Genomic DNA, 24,251 nt, shown 5'->3' on the forward strand with positions numbered 1-24,251 from the left:
ATCCCCCACCCGTAGGTAAGGACTAATCCCTCTCGAGCCGGGTCGGACCTCATTTAGGGGGGAAGCTCTCCCAATCGTACTGGCTGCTCCATTCACAAGGCTCGAACTCGAGACCTTGCTTAAGGGGAACAAGCTCCTTACCACTTGAACCACCAAGCATTGGTTCCGTGTATGTTTCTTATGTCATCGAAAAACAAACAATCAAAAGTGAACTCTTTACTACTTTTGCATATTTTACAGCAAGTCGAAGCATAATTTCGAACAACGAGGGGGAATGTTTTTAGCACTCCGTTTTTTTTTTTTTTGGGCAAATTTTAAGCACTCCACTTTGAACTATATAAAGTGAAATGTAAGTGGTAACATATATGAAAGTGGAGTACCAAAATCACCCTTATGAACTTGAAGAGCAAAACTACTTCAAAACTACGATACAAAATAGGAAAGGCAGCAAATATCACAGAAGGCATCAATAACTGAGAGATACTGGGAGTCACATATCAGAGCCTCAAGGGTCACAAATATAGTAGAAAATCAGTTGCTAGGCAAGTCAAGAACCAGGAATTTAATAATATTTAATAATATATATATATATATATATATATATATATTCATTCAGACGTGAAAGTCACGTGCACGAGTAGCAAGAATTCCCTTCTCACGTGAATGTCACGTGCCTGGGTTTCTTCAGTAATCGCGACTTTTATTCAGGTTCTCCCTCCAACGGAACACTTCCACTTTTGCTCTAGTCTCTAACAATGGAGCCCCAAGAACACCCCCACCACCACCCGGAAACCCTAACACCCTCTACCACCACCACATCCACCACCGCTGCCGCCGTTCCCTGCGGCAAATGCGGCTCCATGGCCGCACCTCCGCCGCCGCTGTCGTGGCCGGACACCTCCCCACCCCCAAACTACCGCCCCATCCGAGCCCCCGCCATCAACCTCCCTCAAAACCAACAAGCCATAATCCTCACCCCCGTCCCTCAAGCCAAGTCCGTCCCCCCAATCTCACCCCCTTTCCATTTCCAAACCCCCTCCAAGATCATCCAATCCCCCGACGACCTCCGCCGCTTCCACGACTCCGATTCCGGCAAACACTTCCTCGGCTTCGTCGTCGCCCTCTCCGAATCCATCCGGTCTAAGAAAATCTCCGACCCCTGCCACCACTCCCCCGTCACCACCGCCATCGTCTCCATTCTCGACACTCTCCTCCGTTGGATCGACGAAATCCCTCCCACTCAGCAAGCCGCCCGATACGGCAACGTTTCGTACCGCGTCTGGCACGAGCGTTTGGTCGAGAATAGCTACAACCTAATGATGCAATTCCTCCCCCAACATCTGGAAGCTTCCACCGTCGAGATCGTCCCTTATTTCACAGACAGCTTCGGAAACGCGAGCCGGATCGACTACGGCACCGGCCACGAGACCAATTTCGCGGCGTGGCTTTATTGCCTGGCGAGAATGGAGGTCATTAAGGAAGAGGATTACCCTGCCGTGGTGGCCAGAGTGTTCGTCAAGTACTTGGAGTTGATGAGGAAGCTGCAGCTGGTGTATTGCTTAGAGCCGGCGGGGTCTCACGGCGTTTGGGGCCTTGACGACTACCATTTCCTGCCCTTCATTTTCGGCTCTTCGCAGTTGATTGATCACAAGCATATGAAGCCCAAGTCCATTCATAATGATGATATACTGGAGAATTTTTCAAATGAGTATATGTATCTTTCGGGGATTGCTTTTGTGAAGAAGGTGAAGAAGGGTCCGTTTTCGGAGCACTCGCCTTTGTTGGATGATATCAGTGGAGTGCCGAATTGGAACAAAGTCAATAAGGGGATGCTGAAGATGTATAAGGTTGAGGTGTTGGAGAAGGTACCCATCATGCAGCATTTCCTATTTGGCTGGCTCATCAACTGGTATGTTTGCTCTTTTTTATTTTCTATATATCTCTATCTAAACCATTTGAGTTTCTAGAGTTAAATTATTTACAATGAAATGCAGGACTAGTTGCAGATTTTAGTTCTTAGACCTGATCTTCTAAATCTAGACTATGGTATAGTAAACTTTGGCTCCATCAAACTTCTTTGTTATGAGCTGCACCTAAGCGGGATTGAACTGACATAACAATATATAATTAAGACCTGGTTTGTTTGAAGGCTTGGTGAGGCTTATTAACTTGTTGTGGGTTTGGACTGATAACATATCCAATTCCATATCTTCTGTGAATTAGAGGCTGTGAAGGTGTCCAGTAGTGTTTTCATATGTCTTTGAAGATTAGGCCTCTGCTTATAATAGTTTAACAGGTGTGTAGTATGGATCTAAGGTCAACCTAGGCCAATTGCCTCCAATTTTTATCCTTGATGTGTCTCCTTTCTCATATGACTTCATGTGAAAATGCAACCTACTGCTTCTTCTGAATAAGTATTGCTAGATGGATAAGTGTGTTTATATGTTGTTTGTTCACTGATTTTTTTCCTCCAATGTTCTCTTTACCCAGGGAGTAGAATTTCACTTGAGGAGCAAGATGTCAATTTTCTGTCAGATTATTAGTCAGTTGAAGCATAGAAAGGTACTAGATTGAAAATATAATTCTGCTGTTTTGTAATCATGACTTGTTATTATTACTGTTATGGTTTCTGAATCTGTGGTTTTGGTGTTATGCTTTTGAAATGGAGACTGCAAATTTAATCTCAAAAGAGGAAAAAAGGTTAAAAAAAATGACCAATAGAATTTTATCTTCATGAAATGAGTTGACCATTTATAGATTATTAGTAATCTTTGGTCGGAACCTGTATGTTTCTCTAATGCACGATTAATATTTAGTATATTTAGTATAGTAAAGACTTTCCTTCATAAGGCTTGATCAATTTGGTTGTAGATCTGGGTTTTAATGACTGGGTGTTCATAGGTGATTGGATCAGTAAAGTCTGGAAATCAATTGTTCAGATGTATCATATTTTGCTACTCCGCTAGCCTAAATAACAACCAAACTGTGTCCATTAAATTGAAGGACATAGCAACATCTGACATTCTGATGATTCTGGAAATTCTAAATGCTTATTAGCTAAACCTTGTCTACAGTTTGTTTAACCTAGACCACCTTCTGCCCTGACCGCAATCCCTACCCAAACGAGCCTTAGCATAGCTTCTTGCTAAAGTCATATTTAACTATATCATATGCTTTGTTCATGTTTGACTTTAAGGTTAAAATATCATGCTCTGTCTTTGCAAAGTATAGCTGAAGAATAATCTCCTTTCCTTCTTAGCAATAGATTCCAGTAACCCTGCAAATTCTGACTCTGGTGAGGCCACCTTCTAGTGTTGTTTCACTCCACTCTCTTTCCCCTACTGTGCAAGTAAAAATGAACTACGGTTGCATCATTTGGACTCCTAGTAGTGCTTTAGTAGTAAGTGAGGGTCTGAATGTTTAAATTGTATCAAGGCTTTGGCCCTTTTCTACACAGAAAAGTATGTGATCCAATAATTGTCATTACTTGGGTTTCAATAGCTTCAATGTACATTTCTGTTTTCTTTTCTGTGGCTTGATGGGTAAATTTTTGACCCAAAGGAAGAGGGACGACGTCTTCTTACCTCATAGTTCATCAATTTACTGGATCATTGTTGGTAAAAAAATTTAGCAGATTTGAACTGACATATAACAATATATAATTAAGTACTTGGATTGTTCGGAGGCTTGGTGAGGCTCAATAACTTGTTGTGGGTTTGGACCGATAATATATCCAATTCCATATCTTCTGTGAATTAAAGGCTGTGAAGGTGTCCAGTAGTGTTTTTATATGTCTTTGAAGATTAGGCCACTGCTTATAATAGTCTAACAGGAGTGTAGTATGGATCTAAGGTCATCCTAGGCCAATTGCCTCCAATTTTTATCCGTGATGTGTCTCCTTTCCCAGATGAATTCATGTGAAAATGCAACCTATTGTTTCTTCTGAATTTTCTCTGATCTTTTATATCAACTGTGACAAAATACCTGATAGAGCAATCAAAGAGCCATGCTTTAGCTGATCATATCACTGATTTTTATCATTCTTAGAAGAGTATCATTCATGGTTATAATCAAGTGATGATTTTCATATTCCCTTTCTGATGTGCTATTGAGTGGTGCTGATGCAGAACAAATAGGGACAATTTAGGTGTTTATTGCAGCAGATTCTGGTAGTTCAAGGAACAGGAGGGATTTTTTTTATTATAAGGATAGCAAAGACAGTAAAAAAACCCTTATAAAATCCCAATAATAAGAACCCTTTTTATTCTTCTTTAAGATGAAATCTAATAGTAAATCCTAATTATATCAGCCTTGACTAAGCTTTCCGAAGTCAAGCAAGATCCTAGCAAGGTCCATCATCACTACAGACTCCCAAATCAGGCCTTCAGCTTTGGAATATTTTCTTACAAGGCCTTGGATAAACCCTAGTGGTCTGCCAGTTGTATTCTTTATCAGGTGCACTAGCATCGAGTGTGCCTGGAGTTGAAGGGATGGGTTCCAAGTCTTAAAGAAGAGCTCAAATTATTTGCTTGTAGAAGAGTTTGCATTCCTAAATGCAAATATACTGGTATCCTGTCCTCTCTTATCATGACTGATTTAGTTAATGGTTTGCTTTTTAATATACATCAAATTTTTCCGTCTTATCAGTCATCTTTCTGTAATCCAAACCTAGTTGTTGGCTGTTCTGCAACTCTGTAAGAGAGTATATGCTGACTATTGTGACCTTTAAAAATAGGATAACGGTCTAAAGAAATAATGTTGTTGCATTTGATTACCTATGTCAAGAAGTATGGTTTCTTTTAAATAGAATTCAGAATCGATTAGTTTTGAACAGACTAGAGAAGCTGAATTTCTCTTATTGCATGTGTCAATCATGATTTGACAGTTGATAACTATCAAAACAGTGTAATTGACAGCTGACGTTTAAATGTGGAATTGTATGTTTCAAGTGTTAAATGTTAACTATTGCTGGAATGTGTATATATGTTGTTTGTTAACTGACTTTTCCCTCCAATGTTCTTTTTTCCCAGGGAGTAGAATTTCACAGGAGAAGAAAGACGTCGATTTTCTGTCAGATTATTAGTCAATAGAAGTTTGGAAGGTACTAGATTGAAAATATAATTCTGCTGTTTTGTAATCATTGACTTGATATTATTATTATTATGGTTTCTGAATATGTGGTCTTTGTGTTAATGTGTTTGACATGGAGACTGCAAATTTATTCTCAAAAGAGGTGAAAAGGTTAAAAAAATGACCAATAGAATTTTATCTTATGAAATATGAGTTGACCATATATATAGATTATTATAAAACTCTGGTAGGGAACTGTGTATTTCTCCAATGCACGATTGATATGTAGTATACTGGCAGTCTGTCTTTCATGGCTTAACAATTTCATGGTTTTGTAATATTGTTATGAGGCTTTGGCCGCACTTCAGCTTGGTTGGTGCCTTCTGTTTAAGTAGATTTCACTTGTATTCTTCCATATTTCCCAACTGATAATGAAATATGGGTGCTTGTATGCCACTGGAAGGCCTATGATTAGATTTAGTAATGGGGGAGTACATGTGCTGTGTTTAACTTGAGATATCCATTTTTTTTTTAAAATTAGATAGAAAAGACTTTCCTTCATAATTGTAGATCAATTTGGTCGTAGATCTGGTTTTTTATTTCAGGGTGGTCATAGGTCATTGGATCTGGAGATCAATTGTCTAGATGCATCATAGTTTGCTTGTCCACCAAATAGCCTAAATAACAACCAAACCATGTCGATTAAGTTCATGGACATAGCAACATCTGACATTCTGTATGATTCTGGAAACTCTTGTCACGTGGGGGCATAAATGCTTATTCACTTAACCTCGTCTAGAGCTTGTTTAACCTAGCTCGACCGCCTTCTGCCCTGATCCCAATCCCTACCAAAACCAGCCTTAGGATAGCTTCTTGCTAAGGTCACATTCAACTATATCATATGCTTTTTTTCGTGTTTAAGGTTATACTATTGCTCTGCCTTTTGCAAAGTACAGCTGAAGAATAATCTCTATATTTTCCTTCTTATCAATAGATTCCGGTAACCCTGCAAACTCTGGTGAGGCCACCTTGTAGTGTTGTTTCACTCCAGTCTCTTGCCCCTACTGTGCAAGTGAAAGTGAACTACAGTTGAATAATTGGGACTCCTACTAGTGCTCTAGTAGTGAGGGTTCAAATGTTTAGATTTGTATCAAGGCTTTTGCCCCTTTCTACCAAGGAAAGAAAAGTATGAGATCCAACCAGAATTACTTCAATATAGATTTCTGTTTTTCTTATTTTTGTGGCTTGTTGGGTAAATTTTCGACCAAAAAACATTTGCAGGTGAAGGAAGTGATGTCAATGTAGTTCCTAAAATAAAAGCATCCATTTTTCAAAATGCGGCGAACTTAATTCTATTCTAAGTTGCAAGTCAATTTGGTGAACAATTATACAAAACTCTTGCCATCCACACTAGTGAGCACTCACCCGTTGGGGTGGCATGCCCATCTTTGAATCTCGGGCATATATGACACTAAAATTTTGCTAAAGTCTTTGACACCAAAAAACAAGGCCTCAATTTATAATAATAGTGATTAGAATTACCTATTGCCTGTTAAACTTCTGAATTAACCAACCACCTCTGTTTATTTTCTTGCTAATTTTATTTTTATTTTTTATAAATTGGTTTTTATTTTCTTTTTTAGAGAAAGTGACTATTTTTTCTCACATGAAAATAATGCAATTTGATTTTTTTTTTTTTTTTTTTGAGAAAAGAGTAGAGATTTCATTAGATCCAATGTCAGAAAGGCCATACAAAGATCCCTATGTGCTTGCACCTTAATGCAATGGCTAAGCAAGGAAAAATAAGTATCATCCACTAGTACAATCAACCTCAATTACTTATGACTGTTTATTTTTGAAAAGGCGACCATGTTTCTTTGGGGTACCTAATAGTCAGTCTTTCTATGTGTCCAAAACTGGCCCCCTCCCCGAGCATCAATTCATTCAGTTTAGATTTCTTGCAGGTAGATAGGGTACTTTTTGCCCCGCTTAGCTTAAGTACAGGGTACTAAAAAACGACCTTCCGAACGATTGAGGGTAAAGAGCATCCAACGGAAAGCCGCCTTAAATTCCCTTGTTTCAAAATATGTTCGGGTGCGGCTATTGCCACCCTACCATTTTCTTTGTTTACCCTACTTGCTCATTACACCCTACATTTTAATTTCAATTATTAAATTTACTTATTTAACTCATTTCTCTTTCCAAGAATATCCTTATTTGACATATCCAATTAGAAAATAAATATTTTTAACGAAAATCTCTCATTTAATTTATACTCATAAAAAAATTAAAATTTATTAAAATTTCCTAATAAAATCATAATCTAATTTTACTCCCATTTTTTTAATTTTTTCTTTCAATTTCAATTTTTTTTTATCAGGAATTTCAATGTTCTCTATTTCAATCTATGTAAAAAAATTAGTAATTTTACAACTATGATCAATGAAGAAGAGATTGATTTTTTTTTCTTTGTGTTTTAAATTTTCACTTTCCGTGTTCACAAAGAATTTTGCAAAATTTTTTATGAATTTAAAGGTAATGGTTTTGTGAATTGAATAACGAATTAATGATGAGGAGGCAACAAAAAGACAAAAAATAGTAATAAATTCAAATTTGGGTTGAGAAGATAAAGATTAATGTTATCCAATGAGAAATTAAGTAGTCTTTGTATTTAATTAATTACTTATATATTTATTTTTTTCTTCCATGTTTGGATTTTAGAAAATTAGTGTACTTATTAGTCATTTTGCACTTGGGTAATATAGTTTTTTAATAATTCAAATGTTTGTAAGGTGAACAAAGAAAATGGTAGGGTGGCAATAGACGCACCCATATGTTCCTGCAACTTCTTTTTGCTTCTTGAGGAGTGGCTCGTTACTGTGGCAGGGAGCCGCGTTGTTGGGCCACAACGTGGCAGATTCTTTTGTAATATTACTAGTTATGAATGAATTTTGTTGTCTCTTCTAAAAAAGATGGTGTGGGCTGGTACGAACAAGTTTCGGCTCGATGCTTTTTTAATCAATCGATGATGTATCTCGTTGATATAGGTGTGATATGATCTTGTTTAAATTGGCTAAGGTGTTTAACAATGCCACATTTCAGTCCTCTTTACTGAATTGAACTGGCCGAATCATATCAAATTCACACAATAATTCCCTTACTATTACACATCTTATTTTCAACAAGTTTTGGTTCCATGCGTTCAGTAATTACATTACGTCGCTAAGCAGTAAATCTTACACAAGGGCATGGTTGTAGTCGTGAAAGTGAAAGATTTTGTAGATAAAATGAGCCAACCATTTTGAACCTGCAAAGCAGAGTAGAGCTGTTGCAAGTAGCGCAGTTTTTGCAACCACTGATGACAGCACTCCTTCCTTGATTGCAGAGACAATCCCAAGTAAAGAAAATGAGACGACCTGCAATACGACTTTAAGCACGCTCAGAGCTTTGTGGGCAGCATTGCAACTGCGGCAGTTCACCACATGAGACTGGTACCTGAATAAGTTGTGCAAAAGTCGATCTCCTTAGTGAATCAAATGACTTACAATACTCAGCAACCTTAGTTACAAGGATCACAACACAACCAGGTAAGACAAATGCTTGTATTCTAATGGCGTTTGTAACGCCGTAATAGAAGTATTCTAAACACATTAGCTTTCAGCGAACTTTGCATTTCCAATACTTGTGCAACGATCTACTTTGCTGTCTCCAAAATTTTACAGATGACAGTAAATTGGCACCAATTTTCTGAACTAACATGTTGATTAAACTAAAGCTTGATGCATCTTTGGTGTTGCATGAAAGTTACCTGTCCAACAACTGTTCTTTGGGAGGAGTGGGGGGAAGCACCCCAGTGAACTTGCCTCTCCAATCTACTTGACCACCCGCATACTTGTTTAACCACTTTCGGAAACCAACGACAGCGGCATCTGACTTTGTTGGCAAATAGCAGGCTTTCTGCCACTGGGTAATACCAGCATCCATTATCCTACGTTCCTGTACAATAAGAACCCGAGTCCCGAGAGCATGTCAGAAAATGTAACTTCATACCACGATCGTGTGGCTGCACACATGATTAATAGCTGTTTCTCTTATCAGTCTTATGAAAAAGTTCAGGAGAAGAGTCATGAAATTTCTAGGACTTGATTCCAACTATTTAACGGTAGCCAGTGCCACGAGTACAAATTTATGATATAGGAAAGGGAAAAGAAAAAAAAAAGTATTTTTTGTCTCTCTACGTATGAAAGAAAGCTTAAAATTCTAAAACAAAGGGTTAGGAAATTAATTAAAAGTGTTCGGACTAGGTATTACCCAATGAAAATTTATGACCACTAATACGAAGGTTACATGTAGAAATTCAAGCCATCATCACCATAGGAAATTAAAAGGAAAAAAAGAAAAAGAAAGATGAATTTATCAAAATAACTCAGATTTAATTTATGCAATTGAGAGTAAAAAAAGGATCCACGTGAAAGTTAACGGGCATTCTCTACAACTATTGATCTATCATCAACTGAAAGTTTCCTCACAATCATGCAGAGAAACATAGACCACTGAGTTGCTTCTGCAATACCAATATACTGTTCGGAAAGAAAAACAATATTCTCTCCTCCGTGGTTTTTTTTTTTTTTTTTTCATGACAATTTTCAAAACCAAAATTTCCTATATGGGTTTTAATTTGCATTACTCTGCTGCATGGAATTAAGTTGTAACATTTAAATATTTTGTTTATTATTGAAATTAAATTTGGGTGAATTTATTTTTGTGTTTAAATTCAAAATTTTATTTGTAACTCATGGTGATTTATTTTGAGTTTTTAATTTTTGTAACCTATGACATTTGGTTACTACCCTATTAATTGTGGGGAGTGTCCTAAGAGCCTATAAATAGCACAATTTGTTGCATGCTCAAATAGATCCTTACTTTTACGTAATACTATTATGAAACACTACAATTCACCTATCAACTTTCTTTCCAAAATTCCCCAAAGTGTCTTGTGTGTTTTTTGGCCAAAAGAAAGATCTTCTTTTGGTGGAGCTTTGGGTTTCTCCAATTTGTGCAGATTGGTGTGAGCCGTACAACTTGTTGTTGGGCTGTTATATCCTGAAGGGGATAAGTCAAGAGATTTCTGGTGCACCGACATTGTTCCGCAGAGGGCTTGAATATCCTTAAAGAGAGCGAGATACCGCGCCTCAGCCTATTGTCAATAAGGTTCTCAAATAGAAATTATAATTTTATTGTAATTTCACCATTAACTTTATATATCAGAATTATTATTTACCAGAATCTGGGAGTTAGACATCTACATTATCATAATGTATGTAGACTTTATTATTTATTTTGACTGTAAAAGTAATTCGTTACATATTATATGAGTAAGATGCAAGTTAATGTTAAACTTAATACAAAGAGTAAGAAGTCACCTCAAGATGAAGCAGATATAAATCCGAGTCCAAAACCAGGTTGTGTCGAATGTGATATATCCATCGCGGAAGAATCTTAACCGAAATGCCAAAGTTTATTGGGAAGGTCGATATCATTCTGCTATTACCTGGACTAACTGGAACGCAGAAGAAAACTAAAAGAGCTCTCTTTTGGCCCCTTTGGGCTGATGAGACCTATATATATATATACATGAACAAAAATGCAAAGAGAAAGGATATAAGCAAATAATAACAGAATCATCTTTATCTAAAACAAATCAATCCACATAATGTACTACCTTTTCAGTTCCAGGTGGTTTCAGAAAACCGTACGGTTTTCCCGAGGACGCAGCCCCATTACTATTGTCAATTGGACCAAAGAGAGATGTATAAAACAGACATGGTGACATAAATTTACTCTGACCCGAATTCCGCTCTTCTATGGTAAAACCATTTATGTCTATCTTAGGAACATACAAGTCCATTGGTCTGCCCCCTTCTCTATCAGCCTTCTCTGTGAAGGAAAGATACAGTAATTTATGTAAACGTCCTACATAAGGGTCTAACATAATGACATCCAATAAAGATGATTCAGAAATAATATATTATCTACCTTCCGGTTGTTGAGTTTGCATTATTCCATAATGTGCGTATGGAACATGAGCAGGATCCATAAAATTTTCAATCAAGACCTCATATCTGGAAGAACAGTTAAAAAAATCAAGCAAAGTCATATGATTTTTCTGGAACAGGACCGCAAAAATCTTAGATTGCAAAGTTTTAGATAGACAACTTGTGCAACTAATCTAGAAAAGACACACTTCTTTTCTGTGGCTAGGCTAGGAGCCACTTCCGCTGTTGAATGGAAATTAATACTTCATGTGGATAGTGCCTACAAGTTCTTTGACATTACAGAAAATGAGACCAATTAATACTTCATGTGGATAGTGCCTACAAGTTCTTTGACATTACAGAAAATGAGACCCAATAGATCCGTAAGGTTTCTCACACACACACGCTCTGTAGAACATGAATTTATATCAAATTAGTTGAAAATTTTAACTTTACCTACCCGTAAGGGATCTCTCTATTTGCCATCAAGCAAGTATATGATGGATCATCCATTTCTGGTATGTAGGGAGGTTTTTTCTCTGTAAGAATATCTTTGTATTGGGGATCGGAACTTGGCCAGAACCACACCATTCCATTCTGCACAGTACTTGGATAAGCACTTACACATGCTTTTTTGGATGTGTGAATCTGCATAACATGGTTGAAGGGTCATTCCCACTAACTTTCCAAAACCAAAATTCCCGCATTGCATAGATAATTGTCATAGAATAAAACAAGTTCTACAACAGGAAGAACAATAAACAAATTTTCACTCTATAGCTTCATAATAATTCTGTAAGGCTTCCGCATACTATTACCCTCCTCCTTAAGTTCATCAAACTGATACAGAAATATGGTCTACCTACTTGAATGAAAGTTACATGAAGGGTCATTTCTAGCTACTAACTTTCTAAAACCATAATTCAGTAATGATTGCATAGATTATGTTCATAGAATAGAACACTTCTACGAGAGAATGAACTATACACCAATTTCACTTCTATATACTAATCCTTCTTCATAAGTTCATCAAAAATTCAAAATTATACAGAACTATCGTATTATGTGAAGTTACTCACATAAAAAGTTAGCATAGGCGTATGACTAGCATTCTACCGGCGATTACAGTTTTGTTTAAAGTTTTTTTTTTTTTTTCCTCTTTTTTCTGGCAATCAATGTCAAGTTTTGTTTAAAGTTGACTACTTTTACTGAAGTTACTGTATTATAATAGTTCATTAAAATAATGAAAATTAAGTTACTATATGAAATTTAAGCTTGTATTGTATGAAGGTTACCACAACTAGCAATCTCTTAAGGTTGTCATTGAAGAGTTAATTACCGGAGGCCCATCCGTAGGTGCCTGAGGGATGAACTTGCAGTCACCGGAGCCATTAAAGCACCAGCCATGATAAACACACTGCAACCTTCCCCACTGATCAATCCTTCCTTCAGATAATGGAGCCAGTCTGTGAGGACATGCATCGTCAAACACCTTCCATGTACTCTCATTTCTGTCCCACCACACCACCACATCAATACCCAGAACTTTCTTTGCATGTGGTACCCTTCTGTCAAGGTCACAAACTGGCATCAACGGGTACCAATGGGCATACCAGTCAAATTTTTCATCTTGGGTCTGAGTTTCAACTTGTGGTGCAGGTGGGTTTTCAGTCTCAGTTGTAATAGAAGATGATTTAGTGGTGAATGTCTTAAATGAGGGTTTGTGTCTTTCAACTAACGAGAATGATGAAGTGAGTGTTTGCTTATACCCCAAGAAAGTGAATTTTTTGGATTGGGTTTTACCAAAGTCAGCTGGAATTTGTAATGTTGGAATACAGGAAATTCTCAGTGTTTCCATGGCCTGCCACTTTCGGAACTCCACAACAGAAATGGGAGAATTAAAGGTAAGTACTTGGACTCAAAGTTTAATCACTTAATCTTGGAGTTGCAACTCAGTCAAAGAAACTTGAGGCTCTAATAATCACAGAACAACAGAACTTGGGTTGGCGCTTTTTTTTTTTTTTTTCTCCCAACTTGAAACTTCTAATCTCAAATTTTATCAACAATCCCTGCAAGTTCATAATAGGAAAAATGATATATTTGTATTTGGATTAACTACGGTTAACACTTGACACAAGTTGCACAACTCCATAATCAACATTGATCCTAAAGAAAATATAGTATAATTCTTAAATTAAATCAAATTAAGGAAGAAATACCTTGATGATATTGTCAAACTGTACTGCAAAACCCCAACAAGAATCCTTCCAAATATTTTGATGAAGACGTGAATTGATGGTTGACAAGCTGAGTGTTTAAGATGAGTTTTTTCAGGCCTGATCAAGTGATGAGCTATTGAGCTTTTAATGGAGCTAAATGGTGGAGATATTGACAAGAGAAGAAATCCCAAGCATTTTCAGCGCCTCTGTACACTTTCCCCATTACACCGACAAACAGCATTACACCGACAACAGTACCATCCATTATTCAATCACCCTTCGTCCCCACCCACCAATAATACCATTGTCAGTGCTCTTGTTTTTGAACTCGGTGGCAGTCAGGTTCAATGTTTTAAAACGCTAAGGCGTAACCCAAAGCGTTTTCGAGAGAGCCTTGTTAAGGCGTAAGCCTTGCGTCATAAAAGAATGTACATATATTTCTCTATATAACAATACTAATATGAACTGTTCCTTGGTATTCAGCCAAAGTTTACAGCCGCGGACTTTATACCAGGCACTTGTACTAGAGGTTGTGTTCTTTTGGTAGCTTTCACTGGTACAAATATGGAGTTATCCCACAACCTTTATGGCAACTATAAAAAAAAAAAAAAAAATCCATTTTTGCTTCACGGTATATCTCCTTGAAAATCTGAAAACATCTTTAGTAATACACTAATACATGCAGCAAGAATACTACGCCCAAAATTCTGTATTTTCTGCTAGAAACTATTACAGATAGATCTTAATGATGCTGTTTGGAATGCATACAGTAACATCAATCACAACAATGAAAAGATCGTTTAATAAATAGTAAGCAAAATAGAAACATAACATAAACACATTGAAGTAAAAAGATAAGCACCTCCTTTCAAAAAAAAAGATAAGCACCTACAATTTCTAAGATATTCAGGAGGAGTACAGGCATGATTAATGCTGTAATTTTTTCCATCCCAACAATTTTTCATCAACCCAAAACATGCAGAACCACCATTGATAGTTCTATAGTCTATACTATATAGGAAACCTAGAAAGGAATGATTTTTCACTGTTTTACTTTAAGAATGACACTTATAGGATAATATTGATTATAATTATGCTGATAGAGTCCCTGATTTGTTGGGATTTGATGATCCCAGAAAGGTTTGACAAGGGGAAAAAAAAAAAAGTTTGCACGTACGCCTTAAGCATGTGTCCTGCTCCTTTGTACATCTTCAGCGTCTTACACAATGTCTTCAACGCCATTCACGTCTTGCCATTGAATCTGAGTCAAGAAAGATGGCTAAACACACCTTTTTGCACCTGCAAAAGCTTTTTAAATCATTGGTTTGGTTACCTACTCAACATAAAGTCTGAGTGTTGTGGGAGTGGTTAAATATTTTAGTTCTACAATTAAGACAAATATAAATGTGCAAATGATTGCAATAGTGAGTGCAAATGATTGCAATAGTGAGGGCAACGATGATTATAGCAATAAGTGTGACGATCATTGCAGCATTAAGTATGACAATGATTGTAGTCATAAGTTGCGACAATTACAGAAATAAGTACGGTATTAATCGTGACTTGCCGCCTAAGTTACCGGCGACTTGCCATGCAAGTTTACTTGCAAGCCAAACAATAATGCACCTATAGATATGGGCAAGCCGACCAGGTATGACATCTGATTCTGATTCTGATTCAATTTACTACACTCGAATAAGAAATATTATGACTTAGGCATCGGAAAGTTTTCTACATATACCTCCCTCCTCCTCAAATCAAAGGTTAGAGGAAGCTCCTTAATTCATCATCGTCAGGTTAATGACGATAGTGTAGTTTCCACTAATCATGTAGCCCGTGCAAGACTGTGGGTTTCTTTTTTCTATAAACTTAATACATAATAAAGTAGCAATTATTATTCAAGAAATGTGGGCTTACTTCCATGTTGGATATGTAATATAAATATCTTCTCCAACAGAAAAAAGGATATGTAATATAAATATAAGGGCTAAATACTAGTTAGTACCCTGCGGTTTAGGTCCAAAATCAATTCAGTTCCTAGACTTCTAATTTCATCAAAAACACCCCTGCACTTTCAATTTTGATCTAATAGATCCAATTCGTTAATATTCTGTTATGAGTTCAAGTTATAGTTGAATTATTTATTGAAAAACTATTTATTTTTATTAGTAGCACTCACTCCTAAATTGACTATGCAGACCACTTCGACACCACATCATAAAACATAGGCCATATATGAGCCACATTAACAAGTTAAATAACTCAATTGTCTGAAAACTAACAAATTGGACCTATTAGCTCAAAATTGAAAGTGCAGGGGTGTTTTTGATGAAATTAGAAGTTCAGGGACTGGATTGATTTTGGACCTAAACCACATGGTAGTAATTTGTATTTAGCCCTAAATATAATATAGAAAAGACTCTAACTTGTCTGCAAGGTCATACTTGTTTACAAACTAATTAAAGAAGTTTAATATCATGCATCTAACCTCTGATCAATTTTCTTTGTCATTTTTTATGATCTTTAGGCAAACATCAACTCTTGTGTGAAGATCATGAACCTGTACAACCTTATTGAAAGCATTCGAACCCATACATTTAGTTATATAGTATCTACCTGTAATCATGGTCTTTACTGAATAGGCAGATATTTGTTTGCATGCTTCAAATCTAATTCTACAAATAATACAATACATGATGACATAAAATGGATAGATACATAAACTTAAGGGTCATCATTTGGCCCTTAGGCCCTAAGCCTATTTCAAGCCTGCCTGACCCGACTCGACCCGACCTTTGCATTAGAGCGGGTTGGCCTGGCCTTTTTTCAAATAGGGTAGGGTAAGGGCCATGAAAATGAAGCCCAATCCGGCCCTCCTTCCCCGCCCATTTGACCCCATAAAGGCCAAGTCTGGCCCGGCTCTTTAAGCCGGCCTAACAAGCCCTAATAATTTTCTATTTTCTAAATATGTACATCTTTTTTTATCTACATACAACTTATCCATTTATTATTTTGTAATTGATTTAGGAAGATTTATATTCTTTAATATTTTCTTTGTTAAACAACAATTAATTTTGGGAGATAAATAAATATTGTATATAACTACTTGAACTAATATTTATAATTTTTTTTTTTTTAATCAAGCCCACGGGGCGAAATACTATATTCATCACAAGTCAGAATAGACCCTTACATACCCTTTTGCTGTCATTTAAGGACATAGACAGACAAGAAAGTAGTGGTAGTACCTATAGTGGTATATAGCATTTCAGACTGTAGAGATAGCGGAGATCCTTCTTTGGTACTACACCAGAGGCGCTAAAATTCTAGGTTCCTAATACAAGGAAACTTATTGTAATTAGACAAAAAAAGTCTAAAAACATAGGTTTGGGCCAAGAGCCTAAACCCTATCCCAAATTTAGAATATAATGGACTAGGATAGAATCCTAACCCAACAACTAAACCCAATAGGGTAGTCACCAAGGGGAGCACTCCAGACCCAGCAGCCTAATTCGGGCCCAGTCTACCATCTTCTGGTCTTCCTCGTCATACATTACCCGCTGGCTGAATCATCCAGAGCCACACCGCTATGCTGCCGACCTGCATTTTCCTGAGCCACTCACCATGGAACACCACCATCCCCGATCTAGGTCCTCACAACCCCACACCACCATCGATCAAAAACCAAGGCAGTGCAGACGTTCCTGTGCGTAGTAGAGATCGATCTCATGTCCGGCAGCAATCCCATGACTGCGACGAGGCCGGAGGCCACCCAAACGTGGGGGCGCCGCAGGACGAGAACAATTTTGCAGCAAATGGAGAGCGCTCGGCTTTAGGGTTTCTCGCTGTATAGTTCCCTTAATAGAGGTCGATTGTAGGTAAAACTCGAGATCCTAAATTTAATGTATATTTATAAATGTTATTAAGGTAATTTTTTTTTTTAAAAATGTATATATATTAAATAGGGTCAACAACAAAAATTAAGTCTTGGATTACCTACCGATAGTCCGATACAAGTCATATAACCATTGAGCCACATTTTGCCAAAAAAAAAAAAAATTAATATATTTATATATATATATATATATATTTTTGACAAACAAAGTACCTTGAATTTAATAAAATTAATGGAAGATTAGTTACCTTACACTAACAAGTTAATTAGAAAAGTTAAAAATTAAATTGGATCCACAAAAATGGAAAGAAAATGTATTGAAATCATAATTAAAACCTATGAAATCTGGTAATTGAAGAGGTAAGAAAATATTAATAATAGATTGAATTGATGAAATTCTAGATTCCATCATTTCAAAATTTCTCAATAATTTAATATTGTCTCATCCAAACTCAACGTTAGGAAGTGTTCCTTAAAAGTCAAGTGAGACTTCATTAATACAACTGTTCATTTATTTTTACATGAAAAAACAATCATAATGTTATTAATACTATGTAGAAATTCAATGAACAATAGGTGTATAACACAGCAATAATCAAAGAAAAAGTGCAAGTAAGGAGGGTGTAAAGTAGAAGTCATCGTCCACATTAACATTAAGGTCAGCTAACATGTCTTGCACAAACAAATAAGCAATAAGCAGCTAATAATGAGCCAGTAAAGTTTACTGGGGACTTTTCCCTAATGGCATATTTACACTGAAATAGAAATCATCATCCACAGTGAAATTTAAAGTTAGCTAACATGTCTTACAATAACAAACAAGTACTAAGTAGCCAATGATGAGCCAGTAGAGTTCACTGGACACCTTTACCTAATGGCATATTCACACTTAAATAGAAGCCATCATCTATTGAAACTGAAAGAGCTAACATGTCTTGCACGAACAAGTATGTATTAAATAGCCAATGATAAGCTAGTAAAGTTTACTACGAATCTTTTCCTAATGGCATAATTACACTAAAATAGTAGTCATCATCCACATTGTCTTACAATAACAAATAAGTACTAAGTAGCCAATAATGAGCTAGTAAAGTTCACTGAGGACCTTTTTCTAATGACATAATTACACTAAAATAGAAGTCATCATCCACACTTAAATTTAAAGTTGGCTAGCATGTTTTACACGAACAATAAGTACTAATTAGCTAATAATGAGCTAGTAAAGTTTACTGGAAACCTTTCCCGAATGACATATTCACACTAAAATAGAAGTCATCATCCATTGAAACTTAAAATAAGCTAGTGTACGTGTCTTGCACGAACAAGTAAGTACTAAGTAGCCAATAGTAAAGTTCAGCGGGGAATCTTTTCCTAATAACATATTCACTCTAAAATTGAAGCCATATATCATTCACATTGAAATTGAAAGTCAGCTAAGTACTAACATGTCTGATACGAACAAAAAAGTACTAAGTAGCTAATAATGAACAAGTAGAGTTCACTGAGAACTTTTTTCTAATGACATATTTACATTAAAATAGAAGCTATCATTCACATTTAAAAATCATTATTGTCTATTGAAAAATTTGGGATTAACAGAACAAGTACACTTTCAAAAATTAATTTCCTCATGTGCGATATATTGTATTCCATCTTAAGCAATTTCTTTTCAGATATCAACTTCCCAATCAATTTAGATATCTAGGTTTCCAAACGAGAACATTATTTATTTCTTTTTAAATTTCCTAGTAAGGAAAACTACTCCAATAAAATAGGCCTAACGTAGTGCATAATTTTCCATCTTCTAAACTCAGGTCATTTAATTTTCATATCTTCTGATATCCATTAATTGCTTCTTTCAATAACCATTTAGATTTTCTTGCTGGTTATGTGTAAAAGGTTGGATCTTTTCTATGCAAACAAGATATATATGGTTGAAATCCTTGTAAGTTGACAATGGCGACCACAGCAAAATTAGGATGCAAATCAAATAAATAAAAAATTCTAAGAGTCTCAATTTAATAGAATTTATAATTATTACAAATTTAGAGGTCTCAATAGAAAAACTCTATTAAGTCAGTAAGGACCAATTCTGCAAGATTATGATGATCTTCTGGGCCATATGGAAAAACAGGAACACACAAGTGTGGGATGGCGTAAAACAACACCCGTGTGATGTAGTATTAATGGCAATTGGGTGGTGGGAAGATTATAAGAATGCAAATAGCTCCCCTCCCCAACCAAGGCTGCAACGACATGGTTGGCACGCACCACCGGTGGGGTGGATTAAGTGTAATACATATGGGGCCTTTGTGTCGCAAACTGGAAGAGGTGGTGCTGGCCTAATCTTTCGGGAACATGGCGGACAGTTTCTAGCTATGGCAACAAAGCCACTGCAGACTATTACCTCACCATTCCATGCCGAGTTTACAGCTCTATCTGAGGGCATTCAAATGGCAAAAGGAATGGGCTGTAATCAAGTCATATTTGAAACTGATTGTTCGATACTAGCAACAGCTGTTAATCAAATTGAAAGTGACCTTTCCATGTTCAGCCATGTTATTGAAGACTTGAAGGCCCAAGTGCAGAGACATGCAAACTTCAAGGTAGTTTTTGTGCCTCGTGAGGCAAATAGAATAGCACATTCAATTGCTAGTATAGCTCTAAATACAAATGTTAGCCAGACATGGTTTGGTACCGCTCCTGAGTTTATAAGGGATGTCATTCTCAACGAGTGTATTCGTTAGTTGATTTAATGAAATCCACTTTCAAAAAAAATAGAAAAACTCTATTAGTTATTAGAAAATAAATTTGAATGCCTTGAATTAGGTTAGGAAATAAATAAGTATCACGATGGCTAATGAAACTCATAAATATGTACTTCTTTCTGTTGCTATCGAAATTCATAAATTTGTAGTTCTTTCTGTTGCTTTTTTGATGATCTCATCCTTGATCTCATTGTGTTGGCTTAAAATAATTGATGACGCTATTGCAAGTCGATATTTGTCGGTCATGTCCTGCATATGTGCATAAAGTTAGAAAATTATGAACAGTCATTTGGAAGCGTAAAGTAGTATAATCTTCGTATTACCTTATTGATCTCTGTGGTCATTTTACCATACCATGACTCCATTATTTTAATCAACAATACTCCACAATCCCAACTGAAAATTAACCAAACTTAAACACATTAGGTCTAAAAAAATTATTCATGTTACATATGAATCTACATAGATGTATGAAACTAAACTTACGTATTTGTTTGCTTTACGACCTTCGCAAGAGGAATTATGTTAGTGGAATACATCTTATGATCGAAGATTACCCCTTCAAAATCTTTTGATAGCTCCTCTAGTATAATCAACTGCAAGATAACAAAATTGAGATAATTAACAATTCTTGTTAATCTTCCAAATTACGAAAAGTAATAAAGCTGGTCAACACTAGTGCACCAACCACTCCATCTATGATTTTGTCAAGTCCAGGCAACATTTTGTCAAATAAGGAATCCAGTATCTCAATCCTGTGCTCCGTCAAATTAATAGTAAAAACCAACCAATGCGAGTGCAAGCATATTGGAAAAATCAACTAGAAGCACAACCAAAAATTAGTTCAAAATAAGAAAAAAATTAAACTTAGAACTAAAAGTTACATACATATAAGATCTGTAAGTCATACCCATTTGCAGTTGAATATATTATACCCATTTTCATAAACATTTAAAAAATAAAATACAGACCATATATACATGTACACATAAATAAATAAAACTAACTGCGAGGAATGTGAGAAATACATATCGATCATTAGTCTCTCTGTCAAGATTGATCAGCTTAATATACATGTTAAGCACCTGGCTACCCAACCAATTTGAGCCTTGAAGTGTCGCAATCTCATTGCTATTTATGGAATACCCATCTATGCAAGAAACCAATTCCTTCTTCTGTAATACACTTTTATCGAATACGTAATCAAGTACTTGTCTTTCGAGGATGCTTATGCTTGGTGTCTTCGTAAATACACAAAAGTAATGAAGAATAACGCTTATTAGATTATATCCATATGTTAATATACTTAAACTAAAATATATAGAGGAAGTAAATACCGTTTCATTTGTTCCACATTGCTTTCCAACTTCTACAGAGCCGATAGATGAGTTTGGTATATCAACTGAGCTTACCTGTTTACACCAAAGAAACATACATGAAACCTTCTTAAATTTTAGACTAGTTACATTTCATGAAAATCTTGGAAGTATAATTGTGAACTAAAAACATAATTGAAACTTTTTTAAGTTTTAGTTTAGCTTACCAGATTTAACAATTGTGAGAAACTGCAAACATCAGTTGACATGCTTATTGCATCTGGAGCGACTATATAATCACCTCTAATGTTATATTGCATCTTCACCTAATTTAAAATTAGAAATACCTTATATGAAAAATATATATATATATACACACACACACACACACATATATAGATATATTTGTATGTGAAAATTATGTCATCCTATAGAATAAACTTACATTTTGAAATCCATGTCCTGAAAAATTTGGTGTTGTAAAACAGAAAAATTTTTGAGAGAGAGAGAGAGAGAGTTTGGACACAGAGAATCAGATTGTGTGTCTATTCATCTCACCATGAGGGGGTTTATATAGGAGTACATGATGTATACAAATAGGCAACGTTTAATAGCAACGTCAATTACTCCTATTCACAATCCTATCAATCACTAATCTATAGTGAAAGGCATATATATGACTCTCCATCTATTTACATGATATTAGCCATAATTATTTACAACACTCCCCCTTGGATATTTCATGTCAATAGTGTTGCCTAGGCTGAGCGCTTCTAAGTTGCCTCGTCAAAAACCTTGCCAAGTAATAAAAACTCTGTGGGAGAAAAACAACCTTGGTCGAAGGAGAAAAAGAGCACAACACGCGTGAATGTGGAGTAGTTGTATCACAATAGAGATAGGTGAAGTCTTCTTATCAGCATCATAAGTAAATAGTATGTCTACAAGAGGGATGCATTAGAGTTGCTACACCAAAATCTTGCCCGGTAAACCCAGTGGGAGAAACCCGTGGTCGAAGGGAAAAGATGAGCAAATGCATATATGTCAAATCAAAGCATCTTCAGGATGTACTATAATTGGGGTGACCATGCTAAAGAAGTGCCTCGTTAAAACCTTGCCATGTAACAAAACCCAGTGGGACAAAATAACCCTGGATGAAGGACAAAAAGAGTACACGATGATCAAGTGGGTATGCTTCAGGATACTCCCCCTGATTTCGACTCCCCTTGAAAATTACATGTTAGGTAATTCAGATAGTTTACGTAGACCAATATCTTGAACATGCTTCTGGAATGTATACTTTGGTAGTGACTTGGTGAAGAGGCCTGCATGATTGTCTTCAGATCAAATCTGCTTAACTTCAATCTTCTGATGCTCCTGTTGTTGCTAATTGAAGGAGAACTTCGATGCAATATGTTTGGTGTTGTCTCCTTTGATGAAACTCATCTTTATCTGCTCTATGTAAGCAGCATTATCCTCGTACATAATGGTTGGTTCATCAGTGGTGGAATGCAGTCCACATGTGCTTCGAACATGGTTTGTAACGGCTCTTAGCCATGTACATTCACATACTGCTTCGTGAAGAGCTAGTATCTCATCATGATTCGAAGAGGTAGCAACAAGTGTCTATTTTGTAGACCTCTAAGAAATTGCAGTATTCCCAATGGTAAAGACATAACCAGTTTGGGAACGTGCCTTGTGCGGGTCTGATAGATAGTCTATATCAGCATATCCAACAAGGCAAGCATCATTCTGAGGATCAAGGGGGTTTGATCCATTCCTTGATGCGTAGGGATAGAATAAGCTCATATCCGCCTTACCTCTAAGGTAGCGAAAATGTCTTTTATGCCATTCCGATGGCGGCATGTTGGCGCAGAGCTATATCTAGCTAACAAGTTCACATCGAATGAGATGTCCTGTCTAGGGCATTGAGCCAAGTACAATAATGCGCCTATTGCACTTAGATATGGGACTTCTGGCACCAATATCTCTTCGTTATCATTTGCAGAATGATACGGTTCTCTTTAGACTTTAGATGACCATGGGTGTGCTTGCTTTTATCCTCATTAAAGCGTCTTAACATCTTCTGGATTGTAATTTGGTTGTTGGACCAAATTTTTCATCTGCACTGTGCTCGAGCTCTAGGTCGAGACAATAATTTGTTCTCCCAAGGCCTTTCATCTCAAATTCCGACTTCAGGTTCTTTGCGGTTTCCTTGATCTCTTCAGGAATATCAATCAAATTCATGTCTTTGACATAGACCGCTATAACTGCAAACCCAGAACTTGTTTCCTTAATAAACACGCATGGGCATAGTTTATTATTCACATATCATATCCCGATCAAATATTCACTTAGACGGTTATACCACCTCCGTCTAGATTGTTTCAATCTATAAAGTGAACGCCTCAAAACTAATGGAGAGCGTGTTTAGTGGTCTAGAACTATTTGCATCGAGTATCATAAGTCCTTCAGGAACTTTCATGTATATCTCTGTATTATCATCCCCATAGAGATAAGTTGTGACCACATTCATAAGCTGCATATTCAGTTTTTCAGAAACTACCAAACTGAAAAGGTAGTGGAACGTTATGACGTCCATTACGGGAGAATACGTCTCCTCGTAATCAACCACAAGGCGTTGAGAAAATTATTGCGCCACTAGACGAGCCTTGTGTATCACAATCTCGTTTTTCTCATTACGCTTCCTTACAAATACCCATTTAAATTCTACGGGTTTAACATGGGGAGCTGTAGGAACAACAGGTCCAAACACCTTTCTCTTTGTCAAAGAATCTATTTTGACCTGGATTGCTTATTTCCTGGTTAGCCAGTCGTCTTTTCATTGATATTGATCAACAAAGCAAGGTTCGAGGTCATCACATATTATAGATTTGGTGGCCACCGCAAATACTAATATATCATCGATGATGATCTCATTCGAATTCCAA

General features: G+C 36.4%; 2 protein-coding genes across 4 annotated transcripts; one reads left to right on the top strand and one right to left on the bottom strand.

The window, feature by feature from the left end:
- Nucleotides 1-690: 690 nt before the first annotated feature.
- Nucleotides 691-6,189, top strand: LOC112181572 (serine/threonine-protein phosphatase 2A activator). Of its 3 annotated transcripts, XM_040512651.1 has the most exons (4): nt 697-1,909; nt 2,491-2,562; nt 5,031-5,101; nt 6,065-6,189. In XM_040512651.1, the coding sequence occupies exons 1-2, from the start codon at nt 756-758 to the stop codon at nt 2,495-2,497; spliced, it is 1,161 nt and encodes a 386-aa protein (XP_040368585.1). In that variant the 5' UTR covers nt 697-755; the 3' UTR covers nt 2,498-2,562; nt 5,031-5,101; nt 6,065-6,189. The 3 variants fall into 3 exon arrangements, with proteins under 3 accessions (XP_040368586.1, XP_040368585.1, XP_024175719.1); XM_040512652.1 differs by lacking the exons at nt 5,031-5,101; nt 6,065-6,189 and adding an exon at nt 4,310-4,967 and having other exon boundaries at nt 691-1,909; XM_024319951.2 differs by lacking the exon at nt 6,065-6,189 and having other exon boundaries at nt 5,031-5,260.
- A 2,014-nt stretch (nt 6,190-8,203) lies between these two features.
- Nucleotides 8,204-13,603, bottom strand: LOC112171669 (protochlorophyllide-dependent translocon component 52, chloroplastic). Its single transcript, XM_024308844.2, has 8 exons — nt 13,325-13,603; nt 12,445-13,174; nt 11,566-11,753; nt 11,107-11,192; nt 10,793-11,007; nt 10,494-10,688; nt 8,879-9,066; nt 8,204-8,565 (listed from the first exon to the last, which is right to left on the bottom strand). The coding sequence occupies exons 2-8, from the start codon at nt 12,961-12,963 to the stop codon at nt 8,307-8,309; spliced, it is 1,650 nt and encodes a 549-aa protein (XP_024164612.1). The 5' UTR covers nt 12,964-13,174; nt 13,325-13,603; the 3' UTR covers nt 8,204-8,306.
- Between the last annotated feature and the right edge of the window lie 10,648 nt (nt 13,604-24,251).

This window comes from Rosa chinensis, chromosome 1 (assembly GCF_002994745.2).
Source record: "Rosa chinensis cultivar Old Blush chromosome 1, RchiOBHm-V2, whole genome shotgun sequence".
NCBI classification, from domain to species: Eukaryota; Viridiplantae; Streptophyta; class Magnoliopsida; order Rosales; family Rosaceae; genus Rosa; species Rosa chinensis.

Bases quoted from the DNA above. Each gene is read 5' to 3' on its own strand.
- LOC112181572 (XM_040512652.1), top strand. From the start codon at position 756: ATGGAGCCCCAAGAACACCCCCACCACCACCCGGAAACCCTAACACCC.
- LOC112171669 (XM_024308844.2), bottom strand. From the start codon at position 12,963: ATGGAAACACTGAGAATTTCCTGTATTCCAACATTACAAATTCCAGCT. The intron at 10,689-10,792 runs GTAGTACATTAT...ATATATATATAG, and splicing joins AACCACCTGGAACTGAAAAG to GTCTCATCAGCCCAAAGGGG. The intron at 9,067-10,493 runs GTGACTTCTTAC...CTTATTGTACAG, and splicing joins TATATCTGCTTCATCTTGAG to GAACGTAGGATAATGGATGC.